Raw genomic sequence first — 19,037 nt, 5'->3', positions numbered from 1 at the left:
ATAGATAGATAGATAGATAGATAGATAGATAGATAGATAGATAGATAGATAGATAGATGCTGGATGCTAGATAAATAGATGATAGATGCAGATGATTGGTAGATAAAAGGATTGATAGTTGATAGATACAGATGATTGATAGATAAATGCTAAATGATTTCCCAGAAGATGAAGATGATGAAGATGAATAGATAGACTAAATTGGTTGCCTACAGATGAACCCATATTCAGAAATATTAATTGTGTATAGAGCGACAGACAATTAAGGCCCTCTGTGAATTTCAGCTCATTTGGATTATATTTATCCTAGTTCTTGAGAAGTATTATCGTGGCTGACCACATGTAGCTGAAAATGTCAATGTATTGTATAGAACAAAACCATAATTAGGGAAATAAAATTTTCCCAAAGGACAAAGACACCAGTGTGTTATCTGAGGCCCGCTGAAAGACTGAATAATCTGAGGTTTGATTTCCTTCCTTCCTCCCTCCTTTCATTTTCCTGAGGGAAAAGTATATTTAAATGCTTTCAAGTGCAAAATATCAGAAGCTGCTATCCTGGGAAATCAGCTTTCTCCAATCTTCCACTTTGCAGATTTTGGGGTTGTAGCTCCTATCATAGCCAGCCAGAACTAAAGAATATTATGAAAGTACCCATAGAACAGAATTATTTGTAGCTCAGACCTCAGAGTAGAATGAAAGGTTTGTAATCGGGCATATCTGAAAGGCATCAGATTGAGTAAAGTTGCTTGTAATTTACTAGCTTTATGCATTTTCTGCTCCCTTCTCCATTCACACAACCTTCCCCTTCTGAAATACTTACAATATTGATGATGGCTCCCAAGAAATTAATCATAATTGAGGCAAAGATGATGACATTACGGGCCAGGTAAGTCTCATTAATCCAGCAGCAAGTTTTCCGGAGCACCAGGGGTAAGCATTTGTAATCCTCGGCCGTGGTTATCAGCACGAGAGATGAATGTAATATAATTAGAATTGAAAATTGAACAATCATCGGAATCATTCTGCAGAAGGAAGAACAGACACACACATACTTAGAAGACAGAAAAACAGCCCTCCCTTGCATTTATAGGAAGAGTAAAATCTAATGTTTCAGGGCTTCATTAAATCTTCTAATTTCATCTTCTCAAGTCAGCTCATTGTGGAGAACCCTGGTGGTCAATAGGAGTTGGCATCAACTTAATGGCACTTACTCAATCCCTTTTTATTCTTGTGCATGTCCGTGCAATATACTTGTAGATGTAGGAGAGGAGCAGGCAGAGCTGGGAGGTGGAGTTAAGTGTGTGATCAGCTTAGAGTCATTACGTTGCCACAAACTTTCCAATTCCAACTCCCCTTGAATCCCATGGACCTGTAGCTAGTGCCAATTTAGTACTGAACTTTAGCTTACTAGATTCTTATATATAAGCCTCAGCAATAAATCTTAACCTATGTTCTGATCCTTTATGCCCGAATGCAGAGGACCTATGGAAATAAAACCTGTTCTTATATGACAGGGTGAGTAAAACAGTGCTTCTCTAAGAAAAGAGCTATTTAAAATGAACTATACGCACAAAGAGATATACCACCAAGATAAACACAATACTGCTTTGGAACTAAGAATCATGGTTGGTGGCAGTGGTGGGTTTAAAAAATCATTGGAACCTACTCTGTGGGTGTGGCCTCCTTTGTGGGAGTGGCTTGCTGCCCATGTGACCGGATGGGAGTGGCTTGCTGCCCATGTGACCAGATATGAAATTTTGAATTAGTACTTAGGTCAGTCCAAGTAGCTATTCAGAAGTTAGTGGTTAGAAGCAATCGTAAAGCAAGATATGGAATTAAAACCAGAAATATTTTGTTGGCTATTTGAAAGGGAGTATAATATATATTAAATTTTACACATGTTAGCAGCTGCTGGAATTGTGTTTGCACAACAGTGGAAAAACAGAGATATGTAAATGAATAAATATTACAATGTGCAGGAATAAATAAATTGACAATTAAAATCAAGAAGGCTTTGAATACTTTTTCACATGGGATTGGTTTTAGCAATTGCCAACTAACGGAAACAGAAATTAGAAATCCAAAAATATGAAAGAAAACACCAATTATGTAAGGAAAGGTCCCTAAAATGTATAAGGAAATATTACTAGATCATTATTAATGCGTAGATAACTGCGGGACATTACACACCCACCAGTGGTGGGTTTCAAAAATTTTTGGAACCTCTTCTGTAGGTGTGGCCTGCTTTCTGGGTCCACTGGTGGGAACCTCTTCTAACTGGTTCGGTAGATTTGACGAACCGGTTCTACCGAATAGGTGAGAACTGGTAGGAACCCACCTCTGGTTGGTGGACTTTGGGATGCTATAGCCCCCAGGCCTGGCAACTCCCTCCCCCCCATTAAATCACTTTTCTTCTGTTTTGTATCACTGAGTCAGTCCTAATTTCTGATGATCAACAAGTTCATGGGGTCTTCTCAACCACATCTTCAGATAGGGTCTTCCACTGGCTTCTTAGGGCTGAGAGTCGTCATCTTTTAATCACCCCACAATCCCTTTCATTGTGGAGTCTGGGCCACTGAATGGAGCTGAGTATTTACTGGCTGGATGCCCTTCCTCTCGCCAATGTGAAGATTAGGGCTGAGAGACAGCGGCTGGCCTAACGTCACCAAACTGCCCTCACTGCAATCATTACAATGATAAATGATAACTATCTTTTGCAGGAACCTAGTTTTCCTATGCTCTAGAGCAGTGTTTTTCAACCTTGGCAACTTGAAGATGTCTGGACTTCAACTCCCAGAATTCCCCAGCCAGCATTCGCTGGCTGGGGAATTCTGGGAGTTGAAGTCCGGACATCTTCAAGTTGCCAAGGTTGAAAAACACTGCTCTAGAGCTGTCATAAAATAGACCCACATGTGGTGGACCTGTAAAAAAAAAGCAAGGAAATTTTGGATACAAATTCAGAAGGGGTTAGGAGAAATGGTTAGACCATGTGTAGAGTTCAAGCCAGAATTACTTCTATTAGGCATTATACCAGATGGCTACAATAAAGGGACAATATACTTAATACTACACATCCTGACCACAGCAAGAATGGTGCAGTGGAAGAGTGAAAACACCCCTTCAGAGGAGGAGGTAATAAGGAAGTTATTAGTCTGTGCAGAAATGGATAGACTAACATTAAAAATAAAAGACAAAGGAGAGACAGAATATTATGACACATGGAACAGATTCTACCAATGGTTAAGAAGAACCAGGTGGAAGTTGCAATGAGGAAAAATGAGGTTAGGTTGGCTTGGAAAGAGAGACTATATATGCAGTTTTATTAGAATGAATATGATGGTCAAAATTACCCTACAATGCGAGCACTGTTTAAATAATATATATGTTATTTGTTTTTCACTTTCTGTTTAAATAATATATATGTTATTTGTTTTCATGGCAAGTGAAACGCCAGGACAATCATACTGCATTCAATATATTTATATGTAAATAATAAAAAAATATTTTAAAAAAAAATAGCAATAGCAATAGCAGTTAGACTTATATACCGCTTCATAGGGCTTTCAGCCCTCTCTCAGCGGTTTACAGAGTCAACATATCGCCCCCACAGTCTGGGTCCTCATTTCACCCACCTCGGAAGGATGGAAGGCTGAGTCAACCTTGAGCCGGTGAGATTTGAACCGCCGAACTGCAGATAGCAGTCAGCTGAAGTGGTTGCAGTACTGCACTCTAACCACTGCGCCACCTCGGCTCAAAATAGAACATTTACCCCCGACTCCAACTCCAACTAATCTCTCCGTTCCAAATTATTGGAACTCACCTTGAAGAAGGAAGTAGACTTTGGATGGCGGTGATAAACACCAAGACAATTAATGCACACACCAAGTTTGACTTGAAGACCTCGTCCCTCATTTGGGAGTACTGAAAGAGAAAATAGAAACACAAAAAGGGAATCCAGTAAGTGAAGCTTCTAAATTAACTCCAGAAACAGAGCAAGGCAAGTAGACGAGGCTTCTGAGAAATTAGCAAACCCAGCTCAATAAAGGAAGAATGTTGCTGGCATTAAGTATTCAGCATATTAATAAATGATAATATTTGTAGCCCAGGGTTGGAATGGGAGGGGGGATCTTTCGTGCTCGCTGAGCTTTGTTGTTTTCTTTCAGACATTTCATTATCCAACTGGGTAACATCATCAGTGCTAGCAAGGAGTGGGTTAATTCTCAATTTATATTCTAGCTCAGTTTATATTCTAGTTTATATTCTAGTTACTAGAAGAATGATGGCAAACCTCTTCAGCACTGAGTACAGAAAAAGTCACACGGAAATGTCATGCGTGCGCTTGTCGCACCCACACTCTGGAAAAGTCGAACCTCTGTGTTCTAGTGTGCATGCACACCAGTGGTGGGTTTCAAAAATTGTTTGAACCTACTCTGTGGGTGTGGCCTCCTTTGTGGGAGTGGCTTGCCACCCATGTGACTGGATGGGAGTGCCTTGCTGCCCATGTGATCGGATATGAAGATGCCGACGACACTTGTCAGAACCACCTTAGATTACCTCACACACAGCACTGGCCTGCATAAGAATATGAGGTAAACTTGTTTTTTAAAAGGCATCTTTGGTTTGCGTTAAAACAACTTCAAGACACGCAATGTTCTGATTGCACCACAAACGCAGTAGTCATCCTTACCTTTCACAGAGGCACTGAGTTTTATAAATATGAGCAAGATAGTGTAGAATAATCATATCCAAGGACCAGTGGTGGGTTTCAAAAATTTTTGGAACCTCTTCTGTGGGTGTGGCCTGCTTTCCGGGTCCACTGGTGGAACCTCTTCTAATCGGTTCGGTAGATTTGACGAACCAGTTCTACCGAATAGGTGCGAACTGGTAGGAACCCACCTCTGATGCACACCCAACTACTGCACATGTGAAGAGACCGTGATCCAGAAGAGCCAAACTTCTGGGTTCTGGTGCACATGTGCGCTCGACAATCAGCTGGCTGGCATACACGCGTGCACTGGGTTTTGACACTGCTGTGCATGCGAAGGACAGCTGATCATCATGTATGCCAGAAACAGGCAAGGCTGCACATGCCAGGCAACTTGGCTTCACGTGCCACTTTGGGCACACATGCCATAGATTCGCCATCACAGTACTAGAATATAAACTGAGAGCAAACCCAACTCCTTACTAGCACTGATGATATTACCTAGTTGGGTAATGAAACATCTGCAAGAAAACAACTAAGCACAGAGAGCACCAAGGACCCACCATTCAATATATTGTTTGACATCCATACAAAGAAATATCCCATCAAAACAAACATGCTTGCAAGACCCATTAAAGAATGGCATGTCCCCCCTCTCCCACAACCCTAGGAGAGCAGTAATTCCACCTTTGTGCCAGAACTACGTATACTAAGATGGCTTTGTCACCTAATTAGGTGCACATTTCTTTAAAGGATGGGTGGCCCCATTGAAGGAAAATGATGATCTAGAAATGCAGCCAGATAAGTAGGAAGGAGTACATCTAATGGGAATATCTTTAGGAGCTTGTTCGGATTCTGCAGTCTCATCAATAATAATAATAATAATAATAATAATAATAATAATAACAACAACAACAACAACAACAACAACAACAACAACTCCGCCGTTGCCGGTCCCAAGCCCGGATGAGAAAGGAGGAGGGTTGGGGTCAGGTTGGCAACCTGGCCCCATAAAAAAAAAAACGCCAACCCATACAATATGGTGAAAGAAACGAATAAAAATTTTATACCGCATCGGTCGTCGCGCGGGTTAACAAGGGCCGCGGCAGATGTTGGGGTCCAAGTGGACCAGCCAACAGCAACACTCAAAAATCGAGTAAAAAAGTTAAAGAATTGGACATCACCTGGAAAGGATCAATTACATGGTTTTTGGCTCAAATATCTGACCAGTTTACATGCAATATTGGCCAGGCAACTGAATGAAATTTTACAAAAGGGCCAAATTGATGAATGGTTGACAACTGGAAAAACATATTTGATTCAGAAAGATGCAACTAAAGGAACAACACCTGAAAACTACAGACCAATAACATGCTTGCCAACAACCTTCAAATTACTCACAGGCATTATTGCAGATAACATGATGGATTATTTGGAAACAAACAACATCTTGCCAATAGAGCAAAAAGGCAACAAAAGAAGGAGCAGGGGCACAAAAGATCAGCTCCTAATTGATAAAATGATATTAGAAAATTGTAAGAACAGAAAAACGAACTTGAATATGGTCTGGATTGATTACAAAAAGGCATTTGACTCACTGCCACATAATTGGATCATAAAATGCTTAGAAACAACTGGCATTAGCAAAAATATAATACTGGCGCATAATACACCAGACATCACCCTGGTTGAGAAAAATAAGGTCACAATCATAGACATCGCAATACCAGGTGATAGCAGGGTCGCCCAGAAGGAACATGAAAAAATTGCAAAATACCACGACTTAAAAATCGAAATTCAACGACTATGGCAGAAACCAGCAGTGATAATTCCAGTGGTAATTGGTACATTGGGTGCTATTCCAAAAGCACTGGAATTACATTTAAAAGAGTTAAAAATTGACAAAATCACCATCAGTCAAATGCAAAAAGCCGCACTGCTTGGATCTGCACGCATATTACGAAAATACGTTACGACGTCCTAGGCTCCTGGGTGGGGCCCGACTAGTAACCAATGCCAAATCCGGCAAAATAACTGGCTGCTGTGATACAATTGTATTGTAATAATAGCAATAATAATAATAATAACCAGCAGAACTACAAAAAACTGCACTACAAGGAATATCATGTATTTTAAGAAAATACTTGGTTGATACCTAAGATGCTGGCAGCAACCCATATCAACCATTTAGCACCAGTCAATGGTATTTGTGACACATCTTTAAATGTTCACTTGACAGAGTTTCATGTTTAATGAATAAAAGAAATAACAACAACAACAGCAAATAATGATACCCATTGTCATTGGGGCACTTGGTAGCTTGTCCAGGAATTTTATAAAACACATGAAGAAAATGCAGCTTTCGGCAATAACAGCAGTGGAACTACAAAAAACTGCGCTACAAGAAACATTGTACATCTTAAGAAGGTCCTTGGTTGATACCTAGGATGCTGGCAGCAAACCGTATCAACCATTAGCACCAGTCAATGGTATTTGTGATGCATTTTTGAATGTTCAGTTGACTGAGTTTCATGATTAATGAATAAAAGAGATAATAATATAGGTAGTCCTTGATTTATTATCACAATTGAGATCAAATTTTACATTGCTAAATGAGACCATTGTTAAGTGACTTTTATTCCATTTTACAACCTTTCTTGCTGCAGTTGTTAAGTGAACTATCACAATTAAAAAATAAAATAAAACTATATACAGTTAAATGTTAACTAATATGGGGAAAATGTTACGATGTACGATATAATTACATAAAGAAGGGAGAATGATAAATAAACTATATGCATGGAAGAGGGAATGTTTGGTATTAAATATTATGGATGTTCAGCTAAAACAGGATATGAGGATTTGATGTTAATAGAGGATTTTACAAACAAGTAAATGAAATGTCAGCATGTGGTTATGGATTAAATCTTTGGCATAGTTAAGGATGATGGATGTTTAAATAACTGTAGTCAACTAAAAGTGGAGGTATAATGATGTCAATATGGTAAACATTTGAGTTAAGATATTTGAATTAATATGAATTAATGGAAGAGATGCACCAAAACATGTTGTAACCAGCTGATATACTTTTTTATAAGATATACCTGTGTTTTTTTCCCCTTTTTTCTTCTTTTGTTTTTCCTTTTTTTTCCCCCTGCCTTGTTTTTTGTTCTTTTTGTCTTCTCTGTGTTTTGATTTTTTCTTTTCCCACTGGTGCGGGCATGTGTTGTTTAAGTAACAAAACAAATTTTTTTTAAAAAAAACAAACCTCCGTCTCCTGCCTCCGCTGGACAAATTTTGTTTTGATCTAAAAATAAGCCACCCCATGAGCTATTGTGACAGAACGTTCACCCCATCAGCCTTTTTAGCTGATACTTTTTACCTTTAAAAAAAAAGAGGGGGGAAAAAAGAGAAAAGAACCCAGGCGGGCTGACACATTTATAGCTGTGAAGTCATTTGCTGCTCCCTTGAAAAGGATGGTCGTCGAGATGACTGTCGAGATGGCCAAGCGCATATCTCCTTTTCGGTACTTCACAAATTAGCAATAGCAGTTAGATTTATATACCGCTTCATAGGGCTTTCAGCCCTCTCTAAGCAGTTTTACAGAGTCAGTATATTGCCCCCAACAACAATCCGGGGTCCTCATTTTACCCACCTCGGAAGGATGGAAGGCTGAGTCAACCCTGAGCCAGTGAGATTTGAACAGCCGAACTGCAGAACTGCAGTCAGCTGAAGTAGCCTGCAGTGCTGCATTTAACCACTGCGCCACCTTGGCTCAAATTGATGGGGCTGAAGTGGTTTTGGATGTCCTTGGAGAGCGCTCAGGCTGTCATCATGATAGCCTCGAGACGCTGGAAGGGGCTTTGGAAAGAGGATGCTCTACGAACCTGGAAATTACAGGCTTCCAAGGCAAGAGGAGGCAGATGGAAGATCTTGGTAGGATAAATTACCCGTCCCTATTGAAGGTTTTAAATTAGACAGGGGGGGAAGCATGGAGCAGAAATCATTGGAATGAAAACCAGTGCCAGATTTTGAGACACAGAATCTAGTACTGTGATGGCGAACCTATGGCACACGTGCCACAGGTGGCACATGGAGCCCTCTCTGCAGGCACATGAGCTGTCACCCAGCTTAGCTCCATTGTGCATGCTGTTGTGGCCCAGCAGGAGCCGTTGGAGCTGCCACCAGACTCCGACAGCGAGGGGCTCTCTGAGTCGGCTCTGGAGGATGTGGAGGACCCTGAACAGGGTTCCGACTCCGAGCAGGGCACAGAGAGGCTGATTGGCCACCAGGAGGCACCTGAGCCTTGGACCAGTGGGGAGGAGACAAGGGAGAGTATATATGTGTGTATGTGTATGTTCCAGCATAACTATGGAACGCCTTGAATAACTTCAACCAAAGTTGGTACACAGATGACTTACTCTCTAGAAACAAATACTGTGGGGATAAGACACCCCTAACACATCTCAGGGTGTGTGTTGTGTTAAGATACAGCCTGTTGTGGTTTAAAATGACTTCTACTGTACAGAGCTGAGGAGTTGCCATGGTAACGGCTTCACAGTACTCCACAAGGGCGCTCCCACTTTCCTTGAGGCTTCTAGGGGCACAGGGAAAACATTTGTAACTAATTTCATTGTTGCTGAAATCAGGGCTTTTCCTGTCTAATACAGGATTAAGATAAATAAATACCCTGGCAACACCGGGTTATCAGCTACAATAGTTGTTAATAAAAATGTGTCTGAAAGTAATAAATTCCAATCAAGACCTTTTAATGGAATACATCCCCTGATCTAAGTGGATTTAAGGTCTCAGAAATTCTAATAACAAGTCAGATAAGGCCAATCACCAGGAGTATAATTGATTTGTACGATAGTTAGAAAATTGTTTATGGGCATTATTCTATAGCAAAAAGAATCAGAAAGAGAGCAATGTCCTCCCATTTTCATCCTTATTTTTGGAAAAAGAAAAAAAAGTAACAGAAAATGGAATTTTAGCATGGAATTTTAGCAGCATATTCTTAGGTGCTTGGGGGTGGGTGGGTGTCACAGAATCAATGCTGGGGGGGGGGCTACTATGACCCTGAGCCCCAGGTGATGTATCCCATTTTAAAGTTATAAGAAATGTTTCCACCCTGTAACTTTGGGTTGCTGGTTTCTTACTATTCATACTCCCTCTATACATAATTTATACAGTTATATAAGCTCCGTGTAAGTGTTAGCAACTCTGCTGTTCTCTTATCTAGCGCTTTGCAGGTTTACAAAACGTGCTAAACCTCATGCCCTAGTCCACAAAACATATATCACACCACAACACCACATCCTGTACCCAACAAAATAAATTACATTACAACTTCATATCTTCTTAGTCTAGACTAGCATGCAATGTACACCCAACCAAATGTTCCTGTTCATTTTATCCTTCGAGGTCTTGTTTTCAGACCAACCATCATTCCAAGTATCTGAACTCGTAACAAGGGAAATTGTAGCAAAAGGGATGGAAACTTATCTAAGGAAGAGCCAACCTGAAACTCAGAAGAAATTTCTTGACAGGAGGAACAATTAATTGGTGTTCAGAAGTTGTGGAGGCACCATCACTGGAGGTTTTTAGGATGTGATTAGACAGCCAGGGTGGTTGTAAGGTCTCCTGCTTGAGCAGGGGGTTGGACTAGAAGACCTCCAAGGCCCCTTCCAACTTCTGTTATTTTGAACCTCGGGGAGAGACCTTGGCTAAATGAACAGAAGGGAGCTTCAAGGGAAGCAAAGCAACCTCAAATGAGACCAAGAAGTAAAGAAGAAATGAGGAAACCATAAATGTGTAGGTGTGGTTGTTTATCCAAAGGAAATGACAGAAATTGTAATAATGTCAAGGAGAAGCAAGAACTGTTGTGGCCGGCAGAGGTTGGAGAGGAATATGAGCCAGTCATGGGGGTTGAGGAAAGCTCAAACGAGGGCTCTGTGTTGGAGGCAGAGAGGGAGCTAGACAGCAGTGAGGCAGAAGAACAGCTGGAGCCTGTTCCCAGTGTGTACATGCGCAGAGCTGCCAGAAGACAAGAACAACTAAGAAAGCAGGGTCAACTTAAGAGTAAAGCCACACCTTGGAGGAGATTGGCCCCTCTCAGAGGAAACAAAAGACGAACAAATGGGGAGTGGGCTTTTGCAGGAAACCATTCATTTCAGTCTAAGATGATAAGAGACTCTGTGCTAAGTTTTGCTTTGCCCTGTGTTTGGAAACTAGTTATCTGGCAGCGCTCTAAACGAGATAAGGTGCGTGTGGATAAACATTCCTCTGAAAGACTGTTTGTTAAAGCCTTGCTGACTGTGAATGAAAGGAATTCACAGTCATGTAAATAAAAGAGGTTTTGCCGGGACCAAGACTTTGCTTCTTGCTTTCTAACGATGTCTGGGTCAGAACAAGAACAATGTCGTATGTCAGATGTTGACATGGTCTCATCTGGGGTACCTTTGCTTCCCTGAAGCTCCCACTCTTTCACTTACCCATGGCCTCTCTCCTGGGTTCCTTGTTCCACAATAACAAGTGAATTGACCACCCCCATTTTACCACCGTTCCCCCCCATAGCCTTTAAGCGAATCACTGCCGTTCTCATGTGAATCATGCAGTAGTTAAACGAATCCAGCTTACGCCATTGATTTTGCTTGCCAGAAGATGGCCGAGAAAGTTGCCATGGGCAACCACACCCTGGGATGCTGCAACTGTCCTAAATGCATGCCATTTGTCAAGCACCCAATTTCAGATCACATGACATGGAGAAGGTCGCAACCATTGTGAGTGCGAGGGCCAGTTGTTAAGGTCACTTTTTTCAGTGCTGTTGTAACGTCAAACAGTCGCTGATTGAATGGTTGTAAGTCAAGAATTATCTGTATATCATTTTGGGGTTCACACCATAGGTCAGGGGTGTCAAACTCAATTTCATTGAGGGCTGCATCATGGTTGTGTTTGACTTTGGGGGGGTCAGGGTGGGCGTGGCCAGCTCAACATCACTGGTGTTGGGGGCACCTATAGTGGGCCGAGCGTTCTGCTAATGAAAATGGGCTCCTGTTTCCGGCTACGATGGTCTCCTGCAGCCCTGCATTCCTCTGCCAGTGAAAACTGAGCTCGGGAGGGCCACCCATGGCCCTCGCAAGCTCTGTTTTTTGCTGGCAGACGCACCATGGGCCAGTCCTTGGTTGTTTTCAGGGAGGCAGATCTAAGCACCCTACAGGCTGGATCTGGCCCCCGGGCCTCGAGTTTGACACCCCTGCCATTGATTGAATTATAAGTAACCAAACATGTTACACTGTTGCACAAAAAGGTCTATCACCATCTTTATCTCTCTCTGCACCTCTTTTTCTCTCTCGCCTCTCTCTCTAGCCCTCTCTCTCTCTTTCTGTCTCCATCTCCATGTCTATCTCCACCTCCATTTCCACCTCCTCCTCCACCTCCCCTTCTACCCTATACCATCCTGAACCAATTACTGTTCACCTTCACCTCTATCTTTCACTCTTAAGTTTAGCCTGTGGTGCAAAGGCATCTCTCAAGTCTTCATCTGACCTAGCTAAGCATGTGCAACTTTTCCCAGGGCCACATTTAGCCTCTGGATGTCCCCTGCTGATGACAAAGAAAGACTGTTGTTCCTGGGGAAAAGAAAGAAAACCCTACACCTGATTTAATTAAACTATAATTTATTAAAAAGGGTGACCGCCACACCTTCCATATATTTCAGTTTTCTTTCTCTCATCCCATCCAAGACATTGGGGGGGGGGGAACTTGTGGTGGCAGTTCTCAGCTTTCATTAAGCTTTCAGGATCCCAGATCTCGGGGTCTGTATCCTTCATGACTGAAGGAATCTTATAAAAGGTAAAGGTTCCCTTCGCACATAAGTGCTAGTCGTTCCCGACTCTAGGGGTCGGTGCTCATCTCCGTTTCAAAGCCGAAGAGCCAGCGCTGTCCAAAGACGTCTCCGTGGTCATGTGGCCGGCATGACTAAATGCCAAAGGCACACAGAACGCTGTTACCTTCCCACCAAAGGTGGTCCCTATTTTTCTACTTGCATTTTTAGATGCTTTTGAAGTGCTAGGTTGGCAGAAGCTGGGACAAGAAACGGGAGCTCACTCTGTTATGCGGCGCTAGGGCTTCGAACTGCCGACTTTTCTGATCGACAATCTCAGCGTCTTATCCACCACGTCTCTTATAAGGAATCCTAATAGCTCCATCTTTGAGAGATGGGTAGAAAGGGAAGGGGGAATTGAGAAGGGAAACCCACCGCCATTTGGTCTTTGCTAATCAACGGTCACTGCAAGTCAATCTGAGATGGCAAAAGTCAATCTATCAAGACCCAGCTACCTTATGTTCCAGGCCAGAGTCTTTAAACATCAGGGAAAAAGGCTTGATATGCTCTCTTCGCAACTTATCGCCACTCCGCAAGTCGATGGTGTGTTCTATTCGCTTGTTAATTTCCTCAGGCCCAGACTGGACATGCAAAGCTTGTGCAAGATGGTTTGGAAGCAGATTTATTGAATTTCTTGTTAGGGCAGCCAGAGTCTAGGGGAAAGCACATGCAAAAAGAATAAACCGGCTAGTCCCCTTGTGGGTTAAAAAAAATGCAAAATGTTCTGTTCTTTTCAATGATCATGTCGCACCGCAAACTGTTAAACAGCATCCCATGCAAATTCATTCATCCAGCCATCTGAATGTTTTAGGAGGAGGAGGAGGCTCAGCTAGCAAAGGGCATCTGAGAAGAACAAGCAAACTCTCAGGGTGGCATCTTTTCAAGTGGTCTCGAGCCTCTTGGTTTGTCTGCTTAACATTCATCTTGCCATTCATGGCTTTAAAAGAGAGAATGAAGTTGGGTATGGAATGGGAGAACTCACTTTGGCCAACTCGCCATGGTAAACCCATCCTGGGCAACTCACCATGGGGAATTCCTCACATCCGACTCACCATGGTGAACTTGTCATCGTCAACTCACCATGGTGAACTTGTCATCGTCAACTCACCATGGTGAACTTATCATGGCTAACTTGCCATGGTGAACTTATCAGGGCCAACTTGCCATGGTGAACTCATCATGGCCAACTTGTCATGGTGAACTCGTCATGACCAACTCGCCATGGTGAATTCATCACGTCCAACTCACCATGGTGAACTTGTCATTGTCAACTCACCATGGTGAACTCATCATGGCCAACTCACCATGGTGATCTCATCATGGCCAACTTGTCATGGTGAACTAGTCATGGCCGACTCGCCATGGTGAATTCATCACGTCCAACTCACCATGGTGAACTCGCCGTGGGCAACTCACAATGGTGAACTTACCGTGGCCGCAAGATACCTTGCCATGGGGCAATTCGCTGCAGGACAATTCCACAATTCAACTTAATTATTTAAAATAATTACTTTAATTTTTGTCATTCGCATTTCCTCTTGTCCCTCCTTTTGCATTCTTTCTTATATGACCCTATTTCCAACATTTCTTTGAAATTAGCGAAATTCTTGTCCTACAGCAAGTGGGTGGTGGTGAGTTGTCCTGCTATGAGTTGGCCACAGTAACTTAACCTATGAAATTCACTGAAATGTTGTTCAAAGCAGGACACCTATTATGGGCTTTTTCTTATCCAATTAACAATCACACTTAGTGCTAAGACTTATATACCACTTCACAGTGCTTTACAGCCCTCTCTAAGCAGTTTACAGGATCAGCATATTCCCCCCCCCCTCCAATCATCTGGTTCCTCGTTTTACTGACCTCTGAAGGATGGAAGGCTGAGCCTGGTGAGACTCGAACTGCCGAACTGCAAGTAACCAGCAGTCAGCAGAAGTAGTCTGCAGTACGGCATTCTAACCCCTGCATCACCCTGGCTCATATTATAAAGGAGTATATGATGAACATGAACACATGATCCCAGGAAGAAAAGGACTGTTATCCACATTAGAACTGGCTACAGCACCCCAAATCTGTGATCAGTCATTTGGCGGGATTCATGCTGACATATCTGCCTTGCCCTGGACACAAGAAGAACTCTGGTGCTCTCTGAGCTGTGTGGTTTGCTTGCAGACATTTCATTACCTGACTAGGTAACATCATCAGTGCTAAGAGTGTGAAGTTTGCTCCCTGTTTCTATGCAGCAAGGTAAAGGGAAAGGTTCCCCCTTGCACATAGATGCTAGTCATTCCTGACTCTAGGGGGTGGTGCTCATCTCCGTGTCAAAGCTGAAGAACTAGTGCTGTCCGAAGATGTCTCCGTGGTCATGTGGTCTGCATGACTAAACACCAAAGGAACACAAAATGCTGTTGCCTTCCCACTAAAGGTGGCCCCTATTTTTTCTACTTGCATTTTTACGCGCTTTCGACTTGCTAGGTTGGCAGAAGCTGGGACAAGTAACGGGAGCACATATTAAAATATTCATGGCTGGGAGAGAAATGGGGACAAGGTCAGCCAATGAATAGGCACATCAACTAAGTCAGCCAATGGGAGCTTTAACAGGTCTGAGCCTATGCAGAGAATTGAAACAGAAACTTAAGTAAGAAGTCTGGGCGTGGCTTAGCTGTCATCTTCTCACATTTTTCTTCTCACCGGGATTAAGCAATCTTTTCTACAATGGTCCTGCTCCCCCACCCCCATTTTTTGTTTTTTAAAAGAGATTGGACAATCATTTGTCTGACATGGTATAGTGTCTGCTGTTTGAGCAGCGGGTTGGACTAGAAGACCTCCAAGGTCCCTTCCGACTCTATTATTCTGTTCTGTTAAAAAAATGCTTCAAACTGGATGTTGGCTAATTTGCACATCTCTGCTAATTATGCGCAGCCATGCCTGCTGAAATTCCCCATTCCACACATTTATTAAAAGTATGCCGCTTTTTAAGCCATGCTTCTGGCTAGGGTTTAATTCCATATCATACATAATGTTTTTCTGAGTGTAAATGACTTCTGTGTAACTCCAAATAAATAGATAAAAAAGAAGAAGGGAGGAGTGGGAGAAGAGAGGAGTTATTCTTGTAAAAACATCTTTAACAGCAGTATCTCCTTCCTTCCTTCCTTCCTTCCTTCCTTCCTTCCTTCCTTCCTTCCTTCCTTCCTTCCTTCCTTCCTTCCTTCCTTCCTTTCAAAATGACTGTGTGTGTTTGTGTGTATGTGTGTGCATGTTCCAGCATAACCCTGGAATGCCTTGAGCAATTTCAACTAAACTTGGTACACAGATGACTTACTCTCTGGAAACAAATAGTGTAGGAGTAAGACGCCTCTAACACCCCCTCGGGGTGTGTGTTCTGTTAAGATACAGCCTGTTGTACCTTACAATGCATTCTACTGCATTGCCATAAAATGGCTTCTACTGTACAGTGCAGTGGAGTTGCCATGGTAACGGCTTCACAGTACTCCACAAGGGGGTTCCCTCTGGTAAGGGGGAAAATCCAACATTAGAAATTATGTTTGGTCCAGACATTCCCCCCACCTATAAATAAATACCCGGGTAATGCCAGGTTATCAGACAATAGCTTTATAAAATGAGGGGGGGGGGGAGAATATTGGTAGCTCAGGGTTGAACTGTAGAATCCTTGGTGTTCTCTGTGCTTGGTTGCTTTGTTGCAAACACTCCTTCTGGGCCGGAGACTGAGGTTAATCTGGGAGGTCAGAGGAAGAATGGAGGTGTGGCCTCAAGATTTACCTCAGTTCCCAGGGCAAAAGAGCTGTGTTAATACCCATGTGTGACTCCTCCCACGCCTCACTTAGGAAACTGATAATGTTACCAACTGGGTAATGAAACATCTAAAAGGAAACAACCAAGCTCAGAGAGCGATGAGGTCTGCAGAAACTGAGAGAGCTATTGCATTTAAGGTTTCAAAACAAAAAGCAAAAAAAAGCCCCCATACAGCATGATTTTTGTTCCTTCAAAATGTTTAAACACCAGGGCATGACAGCTACCCAAGGGTGACTTGAATGAAAGAGGCAAAAGCTCAGACTGATTAATACCGATCTTTTGAAGGCAGCATGTCGCAAAAACTCCTACATTACTTGTTCCATGGGGTGATGTCCATTTGAAGATATGATGAATAGAATGTTTCATAAGGAAAGAAGATGGTTCTGGTTTTGACACCATCTTTAATCCTTTTAAACTTTTCACAGATTTGCTTCATGGATCAGCAGGTTCTACTTGCAAATAAATGTGCAAAAGAATCCCAACTTGAAACTATTTTTTACTTTCACAAATTCTGACTCCACAAAACTAATACAGAGAGGCAGATTACAAATGTGCCTTGACCCCAAGGTGAAGGTAAAGGTTCTCCTCGCACATATGTGCTAGTGGTTCCTGACTCTAGGGGGCGGTGCTCAACTCCATTTTAAATCTGAAGAGCCAGCATTGTCCGAAGACGTCTCCGTGGTCATGTGGCCAGCATGACTAAACGCTGAAGGTGCATGGAACGCTGCGACCTTCCCACCCAAAAGGTGGTTCCTATTTTTCTACTTGTATTTTTACATGCTTTCGAACTGCTAGGTTGGCAGAAGCTGGGACAACGGGAGCTCGCTCCATTACGCGGCGCTAGAGATTCAAACCGCCAAACTGCCGACCTTTCTGATCGACAAGCTCAGCATCTTAGCCACTGAGCCACTGTGTACCCATACCTTGACCCTTACTACATCAATAAAGTAGTCCTTTGAAGGTCTATCAACAGGTTGAAAGCCTTCCTTAATTGTTTGGCCTCCAGCAACTGTCATTCAGAGGAAGAATCTCTTTGAACTTTATCATCCTAGCTAAAACTACTGATCAAGCTACTCTTCAAGAGAATATTTGTAGCTCAGGGTTGAGATGAGAAATCCTTGGCGCTCTCTGAACTTGGTTGTTTTCTTGCAGATGTTTCATTATCAAGCTACGTAAGACCATCTCTCCCAGCACTGGTGATGTTATCTACTTTGGATAATAAAACATCTGCAACAAAACAAGCTCATTAATGTAATGGCCATCGGCACATCACAGGGCAATAAATTCCATCAATAATTCTATGCAGAAACACAATAAATATTTATTTGGTGATTAATCCCTTTGCGTGGTACTTTCGCTTGAGAGACCTCAAGTCCTGGAATTAGAAGGGGAAGTCACTACCTATCTCAGGCTTGTAAACTGCCCTTTGACTCCCTTCCCTTAGTTTGGGGTAGAGTCTGGGCAACTGGGTGGAGTTGAGCATTTTTTGCCTGGATGCCTTTTCTGACACCTATGCAGAGTTCACATCAGATATTTTTTTCTTTATGCCCTGCCACCACCTAGGATTGAACTCTCCACCTTCCGAGTGGGAGTCAATCATCTTTACCACTAGGCCACCATGCCATTCCATCTCAGGCTTGTAAATAAGTCCATACAATTTCTCATCTCCTGCTTGGAGATGAGAAAAGATGGCCAGAACCTCTGTCTCCATTTCTTGTCGGAAGCAGAGAATGAAGGCAATATTTAGTAATGTCCCCATCAAGAAATTTCTTCTCATCAAAGGAAAGGGAACAAGAAATGATATTCAATCATTTTTGAGTCTGCAAAAATACCATCTCAAGAAAATAAAAATTAAGAGTGGGAAGAGACACCTACAATAATAGAAAAAGAAAGAAAGAGAGGAGGAGAGAAAGAGGAGGGAAGGAAGGAAGAGGAGAGAAAGCTTGGAAGGGAGGGAAAGAGAAGGAGAGAGGACAGGAAGGGGAAGAGGAAGAGAGGAGTAGGGGAGAGATAAGGGAAGGAAAGGAGAGAGGAAGGAAGAAAGTAGAGAAGGGAGGGAGGGAGAAAAGAAAGGGAAAAGAAGATGGTGTCAAAACAGGTGAGGGATAGTAAACAATGCAACCCAAACGGTATGTTATAACCTTGTAAATGAAATGACAAATGTATAAGAATGACGAATGTAAAAAAGAATAATAACTATGTGAATGTATACCTATAATTGTATTTAGAGAACAAAAAATTTAAAAAAAACTTTAAAAAAAGAAATTTCTTCTCATCCACTCTTCTTCCTCCTTTCTCTTTACCGACCATCATTATATCATCTTCCAGCATAAACCTTAACCACTATTTCTCAACCGTAGCATCTTTAAGCTGTATGGATTTCAACTCCCTGAATTCCTTAGCCAGCACGCTGGCTGGAGAATTCTGGAAGTTAAAGTCCATAAAGCTTGACGTTCCCAAAATTGAGAAACACTAGCTTGAACCATCCCCGTTGAAAATGAAGGTTTCAAAAGCCAGGGCTTTCCAAGTTGTAGAACTTCAACCCACATCAGCTCCTGGCCAGCAGTGATAAATCTTAAAGTTGCTTTTTTCAAGAGGCAACTGGGCTCTCTTTGTTCCTACAGATATCCTTTACAG

General features: G+C 42.3%; 1 protein-coding gene across 3 annotated transcripts in view; it reads right to left on the bottom strand.

Moving 5' to 3' along the window:
- Nucleotides 1-19,037, bottom strand: part of ADCY8 (adenylate cyclase 8) — a 138,996-nt gene that overhangs the window by 26,949 nt on the left and 93,010 nt on the right. For 2 of the 3 annotated variants that reach the window (XM_087706676.1, XM_087706677.1), the window contains exons 8-10: nt 13,046-13,243; nt 3,821-3,921; nt 821-1,022 (exon numbers count right to left, since the gene is read on the bottom strand). In XM_087706676.1, coding sequence (XP_087562802.1) covers nt 821-1,022; nt 3,821-3,921; nt 13,046-13,243 — 501 coding nt within the window. The remainder of the gene's footprint in view (nt 1-820; nt 1,023-3,820; nt 3,922-13,045; nt 13,244-19,037) is intronic. The other variant, XM_087706678.1, reaches the window with a different exon arrangement.

This window comes from Thamnophis sirtalis, unplaced genomic scaffold (genome assembly GCF_051295495.1).
Source record: "Thamnophis sirtalis isolate CommonGarterSnake01/CBP01778 unplaced genomic scaffold, rThaSir2_p1.2 scaffold_2, whole genome shotgun sequence".
Taxonomy (NCBI): domain Eukaryota; kingdom Metazoa; phylum Chordata; class Lepidosauria; order Squamata; family Natricidae; genus Thamnophis; species Thamnophis sirtalis.
Note: the sequence above shows the minus strand (reverse complement) of the source record. Positions and strands in the feature narration are given on the sequence as shown.